The sequence below is a fragment of the Erinaceus europaeus genome, chromosome 6 (assembly GCF_950295315.1).
Source record: "Erinaceus europaeus chromosome 6, mEriEur2.1, whole genome shotgun sequence".
Lineage (NCBI taxonomy): Eukaryota > Metazoa > Chordata > Mammalia > Eulipotyphla > Erinaceidae > Erinaceus > Erinaceus europaeus.
The window spans coordinates 42565523-42586679 of NC_080167.1; the positions used below are offsets into that span (position 1 = coordinate 42565523).

The 21157-nt window shown below is 43.2% G+C and overlaps 1 protein-coding gene across 1 annotated transcript in view; it reads right to left on the reverse strand.

The window, feature by feature from the left end:
* Window positions 1-12740: 12740 nt before the first annotated feature.
* The window catches only part of SMYD3 (SET and MYND domain containing 3), a 630991-nt gene continuing 622574 nt past the window's right edge, over window positions 12741-21157 (reverse strand). The window contains exon 8 of the mRNA XM_060192108.1: window positions 12741-13019. Within this exon, the coding sequence (XP_060048091.1) occupies window positions 12918-13019 (102 nt within the window). The 3' untranslated portion in view covers window positions 12741-12917. The remainder of the gene's footprint in view (window positions 13020-21157) is intronic.

Genomic DNA, 21157 nt, shown 5'->3' on the forward strand with positions numbered 1-21157 from the left:
ACCAGGCGCTTGAACCTAGGTCTTTGAGCACGGTAACTTGTGTGCTCTACCAGATGGGCCACTGCCTGGCTTAGCATTTTACATTTATTTTGTATGGTTCTCCACTCCTCAACAATCCTCCTTGTTTTGTCATTTATTTATTTAATTTATTTATTCCCTTTGGTTGCCCTTGTTGATTTTTTTTATTGTTGTAGTTATTGTTGTTGTTGAATAGGAGAGAGAGAAATGGAAAGAGGAAGGAAAGACAGAGAGGGGGAAAGAAAGACAGACACCTACAGACCTGCTTCACTGCTTGTGAAGCGACTCCTCTGCAGGTTGGGAGCTGGGGGCTCGAACCAGGATCCTCACGCTGGTCCTCGCGCTTTGCGCCACGTGCGCTTAACCCGCTGCGCTACCGCCCGACTCCCCTTGTTTTGTCTTAATGTGAATAGTACCAACAACTCAGCATTCTATAGTCAGGGACTATAAATTCTCCTGTCAACTTTTGTGAGATTTTACTCTAAATTCCAAATATTCAGTAATCACCAGACATTTGAGGAAAAATACACTATGAAAGATAGAGACCAATGTAATCAATAAGGTAACTTATTAAGAAGAAACAAATTACATACCAAGAAAAGAAATATAACTTCTCCCCTCTGTCATTAGCATCCTTAGAGAGACAAGACACTAAATCCTTACAAATATATGTATGATTTACTTACAAAGGATACTGAAGGATGAAACAAGAGTGTTTTGAAAATTAAACATAACACTTGTGGAAATGAAAATATACAGTAAAATTGGCCAGAGGTAAGATGGAGAAATTCTCTTATAAAGTAAAGCAAATTCTCTTATAAAGTAAAGCAAAAACATTAAACACAAACAAAATTGGACAGAGAGAGATAAAAATAAAGAAAATCTAAGAACTAGGTGCTGGAAGGTGGCATGCCCAATTGAGTGCATCCTTCCCTGTGCTCAAGGACCTGGGTTCAAGTTTCTAGTCCCCACCTGCACGGGGTGAAGCTTCATGAATGAAGCAGTGCTCAGGTGTCTCTTACTCTCCTTTTCCATCTCTCCCCTTCCAATTACTCACTGTCCTAGCAAGTAAAAAGGAAAGGAAAAAATGGCCACCTGGAGCAGTGGATTTGATAATAACTATGGTGACAAAAATAATAAAAAAAAAAAAGAAGACAAGAAAATTGAAACTATTTATGCAACAGCTCCCTAAGAATGTAGTTGAGGAAGCATGATGCGAGCAGTTACTAAGTCTCTATTTTAGTAGACTAGGTTGGCATATTTCTTTACAAAATGCTAGGATTATAAATACTTTTACCTCCTAAGAGGGAGAATGAAGTGATTATAGTTTGTTGATTTTTTTTCCTATCCCACTGACTTTTGGATCTGCTGGGCTATATAATAAGTTCTAATTTCAAGGAAAGGAACGATTCTTCTAGGGACTAGAGTGGTGGCTCAGTTATTCTGAAAGCAGACACCTGGCTCACTAGGTGGTTGAACCAGCTGAGCCCAGTATCAAACTGCTGCCATACAGCAGGCTGAAGAAGTGCCATGTCTGAACCCAGGGGCTTTCTAACATGCATCTCTGCTCCTGTGCATTTCCTAGTTTAAAGGAAGTTCACTGGAGCATTGAAGCAATCCAAAAAGAAAACCATTAAGGATCCAGACATCCAGCAATGAACATTTCAATGATGCCATCAGGTAAAGAGACTTGAGTATACACAGTGCTGGTAGACAACAGTGAGGTCACAAACCAGTAGTCTGAGAATGAGTTACTGGATAAATACCAACTTAAATCAGCAAGAGTTAGAAGAATCAAGAACTATATGGGTGAGGCCAGGCACTGGTGCACCTGGTTAAGCGCTCACATTACAGTGAGCAAGGACTAGGGCCTCAAGTCCCTAGTTCTTACCTGCAAGGGAAAAGCTTCACAAGTGATGAATCAGGACTGCTAGATTCTCTCTGTCTCTTTCTCCCGCTATCTTCCCCTCCCCTCTCAATTCCTCTGTCTCTATCAAATGGTCAATAAATAAGAATGGTGGTATAGCATAATGGCTATGCAAAGAGACTTTTCATGCTTGAGGCTCTCAAATCCCAGGTTCAATCCCCCACACTGCCATAAGCCAGAGCTGAGCAGTGCTCTGGTAAATAATAATAATAGTAATAATAATAACAACAATAATAAAAGAACTATTGGGGGAAGCTGATGGTACTTCCCTTTACAAATAGTCTTTGCTTCATTATAGATGGAATTCTTACAAAAATGTCCAAAGGAACTCAGGGGGAAACTTTTTACTTAAAAAAGTTTTTTTGTTGTTGTTGTTGGATAGGACAGAGAGAAATCAAGAGAGGAGGGGAAGACAGAGAGGGGGAGAGAAAGATAGACACCTGCAGACCTGCTTCGACCCCCCCCCTGCAGGGGGGGAGCCAGGGGCTTGAAACGGGATACTTGCGCTGATCCTTGAGCTTCACGCCATGTGTGTTTAACCCTCTGGGCTACCACCCAACTCCTGAAACTTTTGTTTTTAAATGATAAACTGAGATATTGCATATTATAAAGGGGAATCTCCCTAATACCTTATCAATTAAAGATCAAGAAAAAAATGGCTTAAGAAAAAGGAAAAGGGGACAAATATATGTAAAGATAACATACGAAACAATAGACTAATTTTAGATATTTGAAGGCATTTGAACTCATTAATAAGTAAACTCAAAATTAAATCTACATTGAGTTCACTTACTTTACAGGGAGAGGACCTTACCAGGTATGAGGTCCTGTGTTTAAGTCCTGGCACCGCATGGGACATGGACAGAACCAGGAGACCTCCATGGATGATGGAGTGAAGCTGAGGTGTCTTTGCTCTCTTTCTCCTGTTCACATCTATTGTCTATCATCTCCTATGAGGCCACTCATTGATATTGTGCATATGTGAGGCCCCAAGTTCATTCTAATGCCACATTAAACTAACAAACAAACAAGCAAGCAAGCAAACAAAAACTACATTAAGAAGCCATTTCTCACCTATCTCTTAGCAAAATTAAATTAAATTAAAAATTGAACATTATCTAGAAAATTGTCCCAAAGATCCAGCTCCAGCAATGTGACTGGAGTTATTCAGGATGGCGTTATTTGTAATGGCTAAAATATGTTTTAGGAAATGTTAATATAAGTAAGTAATGAGGTAAAATCTAAACCAGACTAAACCCAGAAACAAACTTAAATGGCTCTCAAATTAACCATATAATCACAGAGAAACTAATGATTCAAGTAATTTTCACATATAGCATTCTGACAATACAACTTTTTTGCTTAAGGATGAAAATCGGTGAAAAGGAAGCTTAAATTTTAATCTAGTTTAATGAATGAATTAATTAATTTTTATGAGGTGCCAGAGAATGAACCTAGAGTTTTACACATGTGAGACAATGTCAAGAGACCTCTCCAACACAATTTTCTATCCTTTATTTTTAGGGAGAGGCACAAAGAGAGGAGATATGGAGAGACACACAGAGAAGAGACATCACAGTACCACTGCTCCACCCATGGTGTTCCCATGTGGCAGCGGGGTTCAACCCAGGCTCACACACAGAAAGGCACGTACGTTCCTGGGTGAGTTACCTCCCAGCCCTCAGAAAGCTTAGACTTGTCTGTTGTTGGTAGTGGTCATAGTATAGTCATTTTTTAAATATTTATTTATTCCCTTTTGTTGCCCTTGTTGTTTTACTGTTGTCGTTACTGATGTCATAGTTGTTGGATAGGACAGAGAGAAATGGAGAGAGGAGGGGAAGACAGAGAGGGGGAGAGAAAGATAGACACCTGCAGACCTGCTTCACCGCCTGGGAAGCGACTCCACTGCAGGTGGGGAGCCAGAGGCTCAAACCGGGACCCTTCCGGCAGTCCTTGTGCTTCACGCCACGTGCGCTTAACCCGCTGTGCTACCGCCTGACTCCCCATAGTACAGTCATTTTAAAACCATTTTATTTTAGGCTGACAAAGTAGCTCCACTGGAAAGTGCAATGCTTTTTCATGAGCACAGTCCAGGTTTGCACCTAGCCCCTACTGCACTGGAGGAAGCTCTAGCACTCTGTTCTCTTTTTCTTTTTTCTTCTGTCTCTTTCTAACTAAAAATGTCAGCCCAAAACACAGAAACCCCAGTGATGACAAAACAAAAATTAGAGCAGCACAATGGCTAAGGCTCTGAGGTCCCAGGTTCAATCCCCAGCGCCACCATAAGCCAGAACTGAGTAATGCTCTGGTCTTTCTCTCTCTCTGTATTTTTCTCTCATTAAATAAGTAAAATATTAAAAGCATTTTGTTTCTATGATATAAGTATAAAATAAGGAATATTAATAACACTAGATATTGTCTTTCTTATTGCCGACTGATATGAATTCATAATTTTACAAAAATGTAGAAAGCAGGACAGTAGCATACCAGGTTAAGTGCACATAGTGCGAAGTACTAGGATGGACACAAGGATCCCGGTTCGAGCCCCCAGCTCCCTACCTGCACGCGCGGGTGGGGGGGGGCACTTCACAAGGGGTGGAGCAGGTCTGTCGGTATCTATCTTTCTCTCCCCCTTTCTGTCTTCCCCTCCTCTCTCAATTTCTCTCTGTCCTATCCAACAACAACAACAAAAGAGAAACTAGGACTTCTTGGAAAACGACTGGTTGGGGGTGGGGGTAGATAGCATAATGGCTATGCAGAGACTTTCATGATTGAGGCTCCAGTCCCAGATTCAATACCTTGCGCCATCATAAACCAGAGCTGAGTAGTGCTTTGGTAAAATTAATTAATTTAAGTAAACAGAGAGAGAGAGAGAGAGAGAGGGAATATGATTAGTTTCGGGTCTAGGAAAGTATACGGTATATTTAGAGCATCTAGCTTTGCCCCAGAGTGAAAGTGTTTCAGAGAATGATCAAAACATATAGAAAAAAAAAAAAACCAGCTGGGAGAAGCTGTCAACAGTTAAAGCCCATACAACTAGGGAAGTCATGGAAAACTTAACAGCAGTTGAATAGAACACATTCAAATCTTTAAAAAAAAAAAAAAAAAAAAGAGGAGCCTTGTTCTAGATCTTTGGGAATACATAAGATCTAGGCAGACAGAGAAGAGTAAGAATTTAGTCAATATAAACAAAACAAGAACCTGGTAACAAAAAGGAGCATAATTCAGGAAATGGATCTTGCTGGGGGCTGGTCCAGCTGGAGGAGCATGTTTTTGTGGTGAGTAGTAAGTACAAGAATCAGAAGTCTGAGGCCATGAATGCGAGGCTGAAGACTGGACTTTGGGACTTATACCAATGGGGAGCCATGGGGAGATTCTGAGCATAGGTTTTCCATAAGGAAATAGCGAAATAATTATTTTTAAAAGATAAATCTAGCAGGTACTTTTGAGGCACAGAAAGGAAGATCAAGGAGGAGTCTGCAGTGGCTGAGAAATGTGACAGCGGGGGCCTGGCCAAGAGGCTGAAACCAGATATAAGGAATGAAATGGCTTAAATCAAAAAGGCACTTCAGCCTGCCCTGCACTGCAACTGGGGACACTTCAGTGCTGTGGTGTTGTCTTGTGGCTCTTTATCTGAGGAAGTTGCCTTGGAAGGTTGAAGTGCTAGTGATGGGAAAAAAAAAAAGAGAGAGAGAGGGAGTTGGGCGGTAGCGCAGTGGGTTAAGCGCACATGGCACAATGCGCAAGGACCGGCTTAAGGGTCCTGGTTCCAGCCCTTCACAGGCAGTGAAGCAGGTCTGTAGGTGTCTCTCTTTCTCTCCCCCTCTCCCCCTCTCTGTCTTCCCCTCCTCTCTATATTTCTCTCTGTCTTATCTAACAAAGACATCAATAACAACAATAATAACTACAACACCAATAAAAAAACAAGGGCAACAAAAGGGAAAATAAATAAACAAATATTAAAAAAGAGAGAGAAATGGGGGGGAAGAAGGAAGGGAAGAAGGAAAGAGAAAGAAAGGAAGACGAAGAGAAAAGAGAAAGAAGAAGAAAAAAAAAGGAGGAGGGAAGGGAAAGAAGGAAGGGCAGAAGGGAAAAGGTACTCCAAAGGATGCATAGGCAGAGCCTTTTCCACTGAAGGGCTCTTCTGTTTCTATGCTTCTTAGTAGAATGTGCTGGGCCAGAGACGAAGGGCACAGAGTCGTGTTCGATGAGCTCTGAACTTGCTCGGATTCTGACTGTTATTGATGCTTAAAATCTTCAAACAATTAGGGTGTGTTGCAAAGGTTCACTGGTCCTTCTCAACCAGTTTGCCCTCTTCCAGACTTGGGCCTAAGAGAGGGCTTTGATGGCTTCCTGCCTCTACTGTCGTAGGATTGTGTGCAGCTCTGTAGACAGTGCACCCAGTCTCCCTTTTGTGCCGTCCCAGTGGGCTGTGGGCTTCTCTGGGTGACAGCAGCCTTGCTTCCTGATTGGGCCAGAAGAGAAGTTTCAGGACTTTTCAGGGAAGGGCTGACCCACGTGGAATGTCTCTTTCACCCCTGCACTGAAGCTTGACCAGTTTGCGGCTGTTTGGCCTCATCAGAGTATGACTGCCCTCCCAGCTCGCCCTGCACCCCTGCATTCTCGCCTGACCAGAAGAAGCCTGTCCTGAGCCTCCATAGTGAGCTGGCTCCCCAAGCAGCCGTGCTCCCCCACACTCTTGGCATTCCTCTGGCACAGTTATAAATTATACCCAGCATGTTCATTTTCAGTTTAAATGTGTTCTCATCCCAGAGGAGCAACTAATGGCGTCAAGTTACTGATGTGAAAAAAGCCTGCTGCTACAATGACTATGGATTAATGAAATCACAGTCCTCAAGGCTGGGGCAGCAATAAATCGCCAGCCTCTGGTGATATGGATTTTAAATTATGTCCTCCACTCCCTTGCCCCTTTGCCAAAAGTGGTTTACTGGAAAGTTGTTTGGTCACTGTTTACCGTTGCTTCAGCGTTCGCTTTCTATTGGAATTTCATGCGAGCAAAGTCCCTTCCTCTTTGGGGCCTTTTCTCAGCACTGGGAAGCTGGTTGAAAAGGGATTTCAAAGAGTAGCAGGCTTCCCCCCCCAAGGTTCCAAGGCAAATCTCTCAATCTAGGGTCATCACTGACTGATAAATTTCATTCAGGAAACTGGTGAACATGGAGGACTATCTGTGCACTCAGTTCATTCAGCATGTAAATTACTATGCCCACCTTGTTTGTGTAAACATTTTATTCATTTTTAATGAGAAAGGTAGAGAGAGAGGGGGAAGAGGGGGTGGGAGAGAGAGAGAGAAAGAGAGAGAGAGAGAGAGAGAGAGAGAGAGAGAAAGAGAGAGAAAGAGAGGGAGAGAGAAAGACCAAAGCACTGCTCAGCTCTGGTTTATGGTGGTGCTGGGAATTGAATCTGAGACCTCAGAGCCTCAGACATAAAAGCCTTTTGCACAATGATTATGCTGTCTCTCTAGCCCTGCTGCTCCTACCTTCCATTATGGCTCCCCCAGACCCTTAATGAATTTAGGATAAGGAACCAATACACTTCCCACCAGAGTTGTTGAAAGGTAGCAAGTCTATTTTTCACTAGATTAAAGACCCCAGGGAGTCCAATGATATACCAGACGGAGTACAGACATCGCTTGTTCTAAATGCACACTGCTCATATCAATACATTTTTCTTTCTTTTTAAAAAATAAATTATTTATTTATCTTCAGCTAGGGTTATTGCTGGGGCTTGGTGCCTGTACTACGAATCCACTGCTCCAGGTGGTCATTTTTTCCCCATTTGTTGTTGTTGTTATTGTTTTTGGGTATAACAAAGAGAAATTGAGAGGAGAGGGAAAGATAGAGGGGGGAGAGAGAGACAGACACCTGTAGACCTGCTTCCCTGCTTGTGAAGTGACCCCTCTGCAGGTGAGGACCTGGGGGCTCGAAATGGGATCTTTGGGCTTTATACTATGTGTGCTTAACCTGGTGTACCACTTCTTAACTCCCTATTTTATTTTATTTTGTTTTTAATGAGAGAGATACAGAAAGATACAGAGAGAGACCAGAGCACTGCTCTCTGGGGATTGAACCCAGGACTACAGAAGCTTCAGGCATGAAAATTGTTTGCATAACCATTAAGCTGTCTCCCCAGCCCCTCAATACACTTTTCTAGAAAGGTGTAAGGATTTTGTAAAGTTCGTTATATGTCCTGTAATGCCAAAGTAGCTTAAGGATTACAATGATAGATAATAGGTGACCACATTTCTCCCATTCTAACACCCATGTCCTGGCAACAGGTCCTTCAGTAGAGTGGAGTCTTTCTCTACTTTTGAGTTGGGTCTAGCTTTGTAATTGGCTTTGGCCCACAAGATGTTAGAAAATGTAACACAGTGGGGTCAGGTGGTGGTGCATTGGGTTAAGTGCACATAGTACAAAGCACAAGGACGCTGGTGTGAGTCCCCGGCTCACCAGCTGCAGGAGGGGGTCACTTCACAAGCAGTGAGGCAGGTCTGCAGGTATCTATCTTTTTCTCTCCCTCTTTATCTTTCCTCCCCTCTCAATTTCTCTCTCCTATCAAAGTAAGTAAGTAAGTAAGTAAATAAATAAATAAATAAATAAATAAAATGGCCGGAGGAACAGTAGATTCATAGTGCAGGCACCAAGCCCCAGTGATAATCTTAGAGGCAAAAAAAAAAAAAAAGGAAGAAAGAAAAAAAGAAAGAAAAGAAAAGAAAATGTGACACAGGGGCCAGGCACACTGATTGCAGTTAGTAGACGGCTGACAGTACACATGAGTGCTCAAGGACCCAGGTTCAAGCCCTTGGCCCCCACTTGTAAGAGCGAAACTTCATGATTGGGCAAACAGGTCTTCTTTCTCTCTCCTCTATTCCCTCTTTCCCCTCTTAATTTCTCTCTGTCCTATCAAACAAACAAACAAGTAAGGGAAAAGTAGTGGTGAATTCATAGTGCAGGCACTAGAACCCCAGCAATAACCATCATAGCAAAAAAGAAAAGAAAAAGAAAAAAAGAGAAAAAGAATAGAAAGAGGGAAAATGTGACACAAACTGGCTTAAAAAGCACGTATGCATTACAGCTTGCCAACACACTGTACCCACAACCCTGCGGCCATTGGAAGAAGGCTGGACGACGAGGCCAGGTGGCTCACCTGGTTGAGCACACATATTGCAGTGCTCAAGGACTCAGGTTCAAGCTCCTGGCTCCCACCTGCAGGGAGGACGCTTCATGAGTGGTGAAACAGTACTGCAAGGTTCAAGTCTCCCTCTCTCTCAATTTTTCTATCTTTATCCAAAATGAAACAAATAAAAATATAAAAAAATAATCATTGAAAAATAAGATTGGGGGGTTGGGCAGTGGCACAGCGGGTTAAGTGCACATGATGCAAAGTGGAAGGACCGACATAAGGATTCCGGTTTGAGCCCTTTGCTCCCCACCTGCAGGGGGGTCACTTTGCAAGTGGTGAGTCAGGTCTGCAGTGTCTATCTTTCTCTCCCCCCTCTGTCTTCCCCTCCTCTCTCCAGTTCTCTCTGTCCTATCCAACAACAACGACAGCAATAACAACAACAATGATAAATAACAAGGACAACAAAAGGGGAAAAACAGCCTCCAGGAGCAGTGGATTCATAGTGAAGGCCCAAGCCCCAGCAATAACCCTAGAGGCAAAAAAAAAAAAAAAAAAAAAAAAAAGGACTAACCATTGACCTTCATGACTCACTACTCTCATTGGACCACTAGGAACTGCAGACCATGGATACCCAGCCAAGAAAGGCCAAGCCTGGTCCAAATTGCTGATACACAGAATCAAGAATAAATTAACTCTTAGTTTGGGCTACTTTGTAATGCAGTAAAAATTAAACGAGAGGAGTACTATACCAGCCCATGTACCATCAAGAACAAGGAGCATGTCTTATTTAGCTTTTATGTATTTTTTTCTCAAAAACAAATGAGTGATTATATATGTGGAACTAAATAGAAGTGGTCTCTCAAAAAAGACTGAGGCTAAACTTCTTTCTCAAAGTCACTCTGTGAGTCAGGAGGGATTCCAGTGGGCCTGTCTCCAGGTCTAGTTTTTAGATTCTTACTTACAAAGTAGGCTCCAAGGTACAGTCATGGTTCTTAGACTTATCACACACTTTAAAGTTGTGTTTGATGCTTTGGAGACGGATGCTTGCGTATTTGCTCGCTGATGAAAAGGCTGCAGAACTCATCAGTATGCAGGCGAGCATGTTTGTTTCAAGGATCAAAGTGATCATCAGGTGTTGGGCAAGTTTCAGTCATCAGCTTCCTCTGCGGCAAAGCGAAGTTGGTTCCTCCTGGCTGGATCAGACCTTCATGTGTCATCCTGACAGTGCTTTCTGCTGCAGTGTGGGCACATGTCTGGGGGACTCGAAGCTCCCTCCGGAAGGGTGGAAGGAGGGTCTTGTTCAGGACCGAGGGCTTAGGAATTGCTGCTCTGGATTCTGCCTTCACCCTCTGCATCTTGTTTCCATGCTTATAAAGAGAAGGTGACTGGGAGTCTCTCTTTAGAATTCCTCCAGCTGCAAGAATCCAAGGGCTATAGTGCTTGCCAGGGCCTTATCTCAGTTTGAGGGATGACATGGCTCATAAAACTGCTGAATCTGTGAACTCCTGTTTTTTTCTGTATTTGTTTAAAGTGTAGAGGTAGAAAATTAGGTGGAACATTTGGGATAGGATGCTAGAACCCCTGACTCCCCAGCCCCTTGCTACCGGGTAATGGAGCTATGCACGTCACATGGTTGAACCATAGACAAATGGTGGGAGAGATAGCATAAAGGTTATGCAAACAGTCTCTCTCTCTCTCTCTCTCTCTCTCTTCCCCTCCTTCCCTCCCTTCCTCCTCCCAAGGTTATCACTGGGGCTCGGTGCTGCACTATGAATCCACTGCTCCTGGTGGCCATATTTTCCATTTTATTTGATAGGACAGAGAAATTGAGAGGGTGGTGATGACAGAGAGGAAGAAAGATAGACACCAGCAGACCTGCTTCGCTTGTGAAGTGGACCCCCTATAGGTGGGGAGTGGGGCTCAAACCCAGATCCCATCATGGGTCCTTGAACTTTATACTATGTGCATTTTGTTGGGATACAATACAGATGTGGTTGAACTTAGAAGGGCCCACAAACCACTATATTTCCATGCAAGTATTATTTACAGATCCCCACCACGTTATCCCCTCAGGGTACTGCTAATTCAGTTAAAACCATTGCAACAGTTGCTAAGGATGCTTCCACCTTCCCAGCATGCCTTTTGCTTCTCTCCACCCCCTTTCCTAGCCAATCCCGTCCCAACTTGCCACTTCCAGTTTTTTGCCCTATAAAAGCCTGCTGCTGTTCCGGTTTCACCCTCTTTTCTCTTCTGCATCCCGACCTGGAGAAGAGCTGGTGAATATAGCAGGAGGTGGCCGTTTTGCTAGCTCCACGTGGCCTAAATCCGCTGTGCCTGGACCCAACTCTGGGGTGCCTGCATGAATAAAGATTTGTGTTCCCGCTTAGACACGAGTTCCTCGTCTCTTCTCTCTCCCGTGCAACCAGACAGCATTTAACTGGGTACACCACTGCCCCACCCCCCCGCAAACAGATTCTCACACTTGAGTGTCCCCAGGTCTCATGTTCAATCCCTCTCAGGCTGCCATAAGCCAGAGCTGAGCATCCCTCTGGCAAAAAAAAAAAAAAAAAAAGAGAGGAAAACAAACAAAACCATAGATAGAGTGTATTACAGTGTTTAAAAAAAAAAATGTCAAGAGAAAAACAAATAATGGCCCATGCAAAGGGTTATACAATTCCCCCAGGATAAAGAGTGTTACACAAACAGCGGTGTGACACTGCAAGTGACTTCTCTCTAGGACTCAGGATGAAACATCCCCTATTGGAGATACAGCAAGAAGTGAATACCAGAAACATCCATTACTAAAAACTAGGCAAGACAACATCTGAAAATTCTGCTTCTTGCCCAAAACAAACGTTCCTTTTTTGCTCAGAAACAAAGGTGAAAGCATTGATTTTTGAGGCCAGGCAGTCACACACCTGGTATAATGCACACATTATAGTTCTCAAGGACCCAGGCTCAAGCCCTCAGTCCCCACCTGTGGGGGAGAAGCTTCATGAGTAGTGAAGCAGCGGTTACAGGTCTTCTTTTCCCTCTCTCCCTCTCAATCTCTATCTCCTTCTCCCTATCTCATCTTTCCCTCTAAGTTTCTCTGTCTATCAAGTAAATAAACAGAGAAAGAAAGAAAAAAACAAAAACAAAGCATAGATCTAACTAAACTTACATATCTCCAAGGATAAAGCTATACTTAATTCTGGCATTGATTCCTAAACAATTTGATTTTATAATTTATTTAGAAAGAGAAATAGTGGCCAGGTCACCACCCCAAGCCCACTGCTAGAGTCATTCTGGGGTGTCACACATACAAGGTATATGCTCTGCTTACAGAACCACCTTCCTGGTCTTGTTGTCATCACCTTGACAGGACTTCCTGTCTTTCCTACGGGCATCAGAAACTTCAGAATCATCAATGACGGGGTCAGGTTGTGGCGCACCCCACCCAGCTAAGCACACACATCACCATGCACAAGCCTCAAGTCCCCACCTATAGGAGGGAAGCTTCCCAATCAGTGAAGCAGTAGCTGCAGGTGTCTCTCTGTTTTTTTTTTTTTGTTTTGTTTTGTTTTTTAGCTCCCTCCCCCATCCCCTCTCAATTTTCTTTGTCCTATCAAATAAAAATAAATTTTAAAAAAATGAGTGAAGAAGCAAAGACTCCGTTGGGGGATTTATTATAATAATGTTTCCCTACAAAGAGTCTCCCATGTCTCCCAAGCCATAACCATAAAGTAGCATTTCCAAAAGGAGAGAATCCCCCAGCAGACAGAGCAGCGTGTGTGACCACAGCGAGGCATTTGCCGAAGGTGGAAGCCATCTTCCTTCTGACTGGATCTCCTTAGGGGGTGCTGGCGCTGGCTTCACATTCCTCTAAGAGGAGAATCAGGTCTTCTGTCAGGCTGTGCTCCCGGCCATGGGTCACTTTCACGATATCAAAAGCCTGAAGAGGAAAGAAAGATTAGATCACACGAAGGAGGCCCCCGCGTGGGTGCCTGCTCTTTCCCATGTGGCGCTAGGAGTCTGGGGGACCCCACCATCGACAGTGGAAGCAGCATTATGACTCTTCGAGCCAGATGAAGTCACAGGGTAATTTTTTAATGTGGCATTTGGAAAGCATATTCACTAGTCTCTTAGCAGTGATCTTCAGGGATTATTAGAGCATAGGTTTGGAGGGTCGTTGCTGAGGTTTGAGAAGAGCTTCTGGGAGTCGGATGGTAGCGCAGCGGGTTAAGCACAGGTGGCACAAAGTGCAAGTACTGGCCTAAGGATCCTGGTTCGAGCCCCCGGCTCCCCACCTGCAGGGGAGTCACTTCACAAGTGGTGAAGCAGGTCTGCAGGTGTCTATCTTTCTCTCTCCCTCTCTGTCTTCCCCTCCTCTCTCCATTTCTCTCTATCCTATCCAACAACAATGACACCAATAACAACAACAACAACAACTACAACAATAAAACAAGGACAACAAAAAGGAATAAGTAAGTAAATATTTAAAAAAATCTTTTTTTTAAAAAAAAAGAAGAGCTTCCAAGGCTGAGCAGTGGTACTCCGATGTGAGTACATACGTCACCATCACCACACACAAAGACCCTGATTCAAGCTCCTGGGCCCCCTTACAGAGGGGAAGCTTCATAAGTGGTGAAGCAAGGCTGCAGGTGCTTCTATTTCTCTCTCTCTACCTGTTTCCATCTCCCCTCTCTATCTCTGTCCTATCAAATAAAAGAAAAGGGGGAAAAAAAGGCCACTGGGAGCGGTGGATTCATCGTGTGGGCACTGAGCCCCAGCTCTAGCCCTGGTGACAAGATAAGGAAAAAGAGCCACCGAAATGCTTAAGCAACGCTGAGTGCAGCTCCATGCTGCTAACACTGTAAAGTAAACGTTCGTATTTTGTTGCTTTCCACTCTCAACTATGCGCACTGTCATTCTTGTGTACACACATTTTTGTATTCTTTTCAAGCCATATGACATAATAGTACTGGCATTGTGACAACCCCTTCTTTCACACTCTTTGTCTGGTCTGTCAATAAGTCTTAAAGATTTTATCTCCAAATTACTTCTGAAGTTGGGTGGGCACATGACAACGGAAGCTGTGCTGCTGGCTTCCAAGGCTAGGTCACAGGGGGCATGTGGCCTCTGCTTGTCCACCAGTGTGTTTGCTGGAACCATGAAAACCCAAGCTGTGAGGGAGGCCAGGTTTTGTGCCCAGGCTCCACACAGATGCTCTGGTTGTTAGTTCTAGCTGAGCCCTATACAGAAAGAAGTCTCCAGATGATTGCAGCCATTAGTGAGGAGATAACCAGATTCCAGACTTCCCTGCTGAAATTCCAGACAGCGAGGAATAAGAGACAAGTTGTTCTGATTGTGACCCCTCCTTTTTTTTCTGCTAAGTTTTTGCTGGGCTCCATGTTGGTAGGATTTATTGTTCCCTGATTATGCATTTATTTTTTCTTTCTCTTTTCAGATACAGTGTGAAAGACAGAAGAAGAGAAAGTGAGAGAGAGGAGACACCGCGGTGTTGCTCTTCTGCTTGGGAAGCCTCCCCTTTGCATGATGCTCCCATATGGTGGTGGCGGGGGCTAAACCTGGGTTCTTTTTTTTTAAAATCTCTCTTTTTTAAAAAATTGATTTAATTATGATCAACAAGTCTGTTAGATAAGAGAGGTACAATTCCACACAATTCCCACCACCAGAGTTCTGCATCCCATCCCTTCCAATGGAGGCTTTTCTATTCTCTATCTCTCTGGGAGTGTGGACCTAAGATCTTTATGGGGTGCAGAAGGTGGAAGGTCTGGCTTCTTTAATTGCTTTTCTGCTGGACATGGGCATTCACAGGTTGATTTATACCTCTAGTCTGTTCCTATCTTCTCCTAGTGTTATAGGGCTCTGGGGAGGTGGGGTTCTAGGACACATTGGTGAGGTTGTCTGCCCAGGAAAGTTAGGCTGGTGTCATGGTAGCATTAAGATACAAAGCAAAACAAATTGTTTAATAATCAGGAACCTAGAGGTAAGACTAATGCAGATGAGATTTGGGGTCTCCATTTTGGAGAAAGTGAGGAAGCCTATTTTAGGTATATTCCAAGGGCCCATGACTTTACTAATTTTTGCCTGAGCCTGACAGCTAACATGCTGGTGGGCTTAAGGTATTGTCTGGGGAGACTGTGTCAGAGTTGGAAATAAGAGTAGAAAGTTGGATGAGGGCAGAGAGTAGCTCCCAGATATGGGAAAAATATATAAATATGAAAAAAAAACCCCACCTCTTTAACTTTACTTATTTAATTACATAGGATAGAGAGAAATTGAGGGGGACAGGAGATAGGGAGAGAGGCAGAGCGATACCTGAAGCACTGTTTCACCAGCTGTGAAGCTTTCCCTCAGCAGGTGGGGGCTGGGGCTTGAACAGACAGGTGTGACACTGCCCAGACCCCTTGGGTGCTTTGAGATGGTTAAGTGTGTGCTTTACTGAGTGAGCTATCTCCTCACCCCATTTAAATTCTCAATCCAAAGCATTTCTGAGACAGACAGACAGACAGACAGACAGACAGACAGACAGAAAGGTAAATGGTAGATATAGGTGGCCCAAGAGATGTTACAATGATTAAGAGTATAGGGCTTAAAAATATTAAATCCTAAGTTGAATCCTTATTATCACATATGGTCGAGTGATGCTCTGGTTCTTTCTCTCTTATCCTCCTTTTACTTCCAAATAAATAAAACTTAAAAAGTTGATAGCTAGAGGACTGGGCAATAGTGCAGCAGGTTAAATGCACACAGTGCGAAGCACAAGGACTGGTGCACGGATCCCTGTGTGAGCCCCCGGCTCCTCACCTGCCAGAGGGTTGCTTCACAGGCGGTGAAGCAGGTCTGCAGGTTGTCTATCTTTCTCTCCCCCTCTCTGTATACCCCTCTGCTCTCAATTTCTGTCTATACTATCCAACAACAACAATAGTAGCAACAACAACAACAGTGGAAAAAAGATGACCGCCAGGAGCAGTGAATTCATTGTGTAGGCACTGAGCCCCTGAGATAACCCTGGAGGCAAAAATAAATAAATAAATAAACAATGATGGTGATCTTACTCTCTAAACTTGGGAACCTTCCTTTAGATAGCAATATATAGCAAGAATATACCCCCCCACACATTCACAGTCTCTCCAAGACATGTTTGCAACAGAGAGATACCTAAATAGAATGTGAGCTCAGATCTACAGGGATGCAGAGATCATACAGGCTCCTAAGCTGAATATGGGCCCCAGATCAAATCGATGGGATTTACAGTCAACAATATTTATACACTTATCCCGTATTTGGGAGCTACTGTCTTCAGTGATCCAGCTTTCTGGTCCTTTTTCCAGCCATGACATCATCTCCCCAGACAATAACTTGGATCTACCTGCATATCAGATGTCAGGCTCAGAAAACAAAGTAAAGCAAAACAAACAAAAACTAGTATAGTCATGGGCCCTTTGGAATATAACTAAAATAGACCTACTAGCTATCTACAAAATTAAGACCCCCAAATCTTCATCTGCACTATTCCAGCCTTTAGGTTAATGATTAGTCAACAATTTGTTTGGCTTTATAGGTTAACTCTTCTTTCAGCCACCAGGTTCCAAATGCTAACATGCTGCCAACTGGACTTCCCTGGGCAGATGACCCCACCAATGTGTCCTGGAGCCCCGCTTCCCCAGAACCCTGCCCCACTAGGGAAAAAGAGAGACAGGCTGGGAGTATAGATCGACCTATCAATGCCCATGTTCAGCTGGGAAGCAATTACAGAAGCCAGACCTTCCACCTTCTACACCCCACAATGACCTTGGGTCCATACTCCCAGAGGTATAAAGAATAGGAAAGTTATCAGGGGAGGGGATGGGATATGGAGTTCTGGCAGTGGGAATTGTGTGGAGTTGTACCCTTCTTATCCTATGGTTTTTGTCACTTTTTCCTTTTTATAAATAAAAATAATAAAAAAAAAGAATGTAGGAAAGGAGTGGCACTGGACCCACTGCATCTGGTATGACAAAGAAGCTACTGGGTAAGTGTTAAGCACCATAAAAGTAGCTGGCAGTAAGCTGTTGACCTTGACTGCACAGTCTATCCACCAGGGAGTGTCTAAAACGGTATCAGGTACTAAGTCTTTTACATGATCAACTGAAATCTACACTGCAGGGCTCAGGAAATTCTCACATGCCCTCTGGTCCAATACTCTTAGACTGAACACTCAACAAATGATAGCAAAGATTTAGTGTCTAACATTAATTTGCAGGCATGGTAACTGCCACATTCATAATTGTGTACAAGCACTTGCATCATGTTTACAGGCTATCATTCACTATGCTACTCATGGAAATTTAGATCACGTCTGAGTTTTGTTCTGATGTAGATCATCTGGCATTTTTCCCCATTGTTGAATATTGACTTAAGATAAATTCCTAAGAAGATTTTGAGCTGGGAAGCAGCTCTGTCACATAGTCTCAGCCTGCGATTGTGTCTTTCGTCTTGTCTGTTTAGAAATGTTCTCGTGCAACATCATCCAAAACTCTCTTATGGGCCTCTACAGGACCTTGCCCTCAATGTAGAACAATAGTGGAAACTGCCCTACTCTCCGGAGGAAGGCCGGGTCAACATACTCTGCCATTTGAAGAAGACTGGTCCTGAAATGAGTGCAGCCTGGAATGTTCCTAGCTAGGACCATGGAATGCAAGTTCAGACTGGCAGAGATGTAGAGGTCACACAGGTCCTAAGTCAGATCAATGGAGTTTACAGATAGTGGTGTATTTATATACTTTTCCCATATTTGGGAGCTACTCTGCCCTGATCTAGCTTTCTAGTTTTATTCCCAACTCTGACACCATCTTCCTAGACAACACTTTCAGCCCATCTGCATGGTAGCTGTTGGGCTCAGGCAAAAATTAGTAAAGTCATGGTCCCTTTGGAATATACCTAAAATAGACTTCCTAGCTTCTTACAACATGAAGACCTCAAATATCATCTGCTATATTCTTACCTCTAGGTTCTTGATTATTAAACTATTTGTTCTGCTTTGTATCTTAATATCTTTATATGGCTTTATATCTTTTCAGCCACCAAGTTGCAGATGCTGCCATGACATCAACCTGAATTCTCTGGGCAGACGACCTTACCAATGAGTCCTGGAACCAGCCTTCCCAGAGTCCTACCCTACCAGGGAAAGATAGAAACAGGCTGGGGGTATGGATCAACCTGTCAATGCCCATGTCTAGCAGAGAAGCAATTACAGAAGCCAGACCTTCCCCCCTTCTGCACTCCATAAAGATCTTTGGTCCATACTCCCCGAATGATAAAGAATAAGGAAACATCCCAATGTAGGGGATGGGATGTGGTACTCTGATGGTGGGAATTATGTGGATCTACAACCCTCTTAACCCACAAGTTTGTTGATAATTATTACATCACTAATGAAATAAATTTTTAAAATGTTCCCTTGGAGATGGAATAAAAGAAAGCAGGTAGACAGAGGAGACATAACTATAACTGCAGAAGGACAAAGAGGGAAGAAAGAAATGGAAAACAAAAAGACTTGCCACCCCAGGCTCTCATCTCTCTCATTGTGGAAAAAAGCTCAGGGCCTTCAGCCTAGGAGGTGGTGCGACAGGCTAGAGTGTTGGACAAACAAAAATGAGTTCCTGATAACTGAGCATGAGACCCCCAGCATTGACTGGACCAGAGCAATGTTCTAGGGCCATGGAAACAGCTCATTTAGATAGAGCTTCCTGCTTTGTGAGGAAGCTTAAACTCACAACTGCTGAAAGTCATTGTAGTGGACCCCAGGTCAAACTGATGGGGTTTACAGTTAACAATATTTATATACTTTACCCATATTTGGGAGTTACTCTCTTTCCTGATCCAGCTTTCTAGTCCTTTTTCCAACTATAACACCATTTCCCCAAACAATAACCCGTGTCCACCTTTATATTAGCTGTCAGGCTCAGGCAAAAAACTAGTAAAGTCATGGGCCCTTGTAATATACCTAAAATAGACCTACTAGCCTTATCCAAAATGGAGACCCCAAATGTTCATCTGCAATATTCTTGCCTTTAGGTTCATGATTTGTTCTGCTTTATATCTTAACTTTTTTTTTAGCCACCAGGTTCCAGATGCAACCATGATGCCAATCTGACATCCCTGAGCAGACAACCCTACCAATGTGTCCTGGAGACCCACTGTCCCAGATCCCTGCCCCACTAGGGAAAGAGAGAGACAGAGACTGGGAATACAGATTGATCTGCCAACATCCATGTTCAGTAGGGAAGCAATTACAGAAGCCAGACATTCCACCTTCTGTATCCTATAATGACCCTGGGAGGGATAAAGAATAGGGAAGCTATCAAGGGAGGGGACTGGATACAGAGTTCTAGGGGTAGGAACTGTGTGGAATTGTACCCCTCTTATTCTACAGTCTTGTCAATATTTCCATTTTATAAATAATAATTAAAAAAAAATTCATTGGGTGTAGATGTAAGCTAGGGTGACAGCTCTCAAGAGTCATAAGAAGGAAGTCTGCAGTGTTTGTAAACACAGGCTGGCTCTTTTAGGAGACCACAGCCCTTTAGCCCAGTGGGAAGATGAGGTAGCTTCCCGCCCCGACAGCAGCTAAAGTTGCATTAAATCTCCAGCAATAAACACTTATTTCTCATAGCTTGGCGTCTCCCTTCTCCCTACTGTTCCTAACTGCCATGCATGCTTCTTTCAGGGAGGACAATCTTGGCTTAATTTCCTGCAGCAATATATAAAACAGATTAAGGAAATATAAAATGGGAGATGACTTGTGCTGTGAAAAGCTTATCTCTTTCTATTAAATTTTATTTTTTAATGGCAGCATTAAAAAAAAAGAGCCTACACATAATCTTTCACAGAGGACACATTTGAAGCCTCTGAGGGGCGGCTGCACCGTGTACTGACTCTAAATGTCACACAAGAAATGACAGCACAGATTTTCTGCCACGTGACAAGCAAGGTTCACTCAGCAATAAAGATAGGGTCCCTATGACTGATTTCAATCTTATCACATCCTTTTTCTAAAAAAAAAAAGCCAAAAAGCAATTTAAGAATTGTGGTTATACATTTCATAAAATGAATTAAATAAAATTATGATTTAAAGCTGCAAACAATATAATGTTCTTATTAATTTTTAATACAAACATATTAAGCTTATCAAGGATTTCATACACTCTCTACCATGAGCCTGAGGGAATCCAATAATGACTTCCACAAGCATGATTTAAATATGGATATAAAACTCTGAAAGAAAAGGGATGTATGCATGATAAGAACCATTGGAATAAGATCACAATAGAGAAAAACAGGAGCACATTTTCTTACTCTGTCCATCTCTATCTAGATAAAAGGGGAGAGGGGCAGAGGGAGAAGTAGGATAGCGCACCCCAAGTTGAAAACGTATGAAGCCAAACCTCCAGCACATTAAGCAGCTTGAGAGCCACACAATTCCTTCACAGTGTGCAGCAGAACATTTCAAGATCTTTATTTATGTATTTATCTTTTATTGCTGTAGTAGTTATTATTGTTGCTGATGTCGTTGTTATTGGATAGGACAGAAAGAAATGGAGAGAGGAGGGGAAGACAGAGAGGGGGAGAGAAAGATAGACGCCTGCAGACCTGCTTCACCGCCTGTGAAGTGACTCCCCTGCAGGTGGGGAGCTGGGGGCTCGAACCAGGATCCTTACATCTGTCCTTGCGCTTTGTGCCACGTGAGCTTAACCCGCTGCGTTATCACCCGACTCCCGTTTTAAAATCTTTGATGACCTTTGATGGGCTTAGTAACCCTGTAGATGCTGACCTACACCTTTAATAATTCTAATAAAAGTGCAGGCAGGATCTTCTGGATGAACCTGTCCTCCTGGGAGGCAAGGTGTCCTTACAGAGAGCAGGCATGCATGAATATTCATTAAACATGGTCTAAATAGCTCTAAGTGAGGAAGATCTGACCTTTTCCCCGAGAAGTGTTCTAGTACAGTCAGGAAAACAGGATGATAGCAGGACAGTGGGTGCTAAAGGAAGAAAAAAGGCACTGGAGGGTCCAGAGGTGAA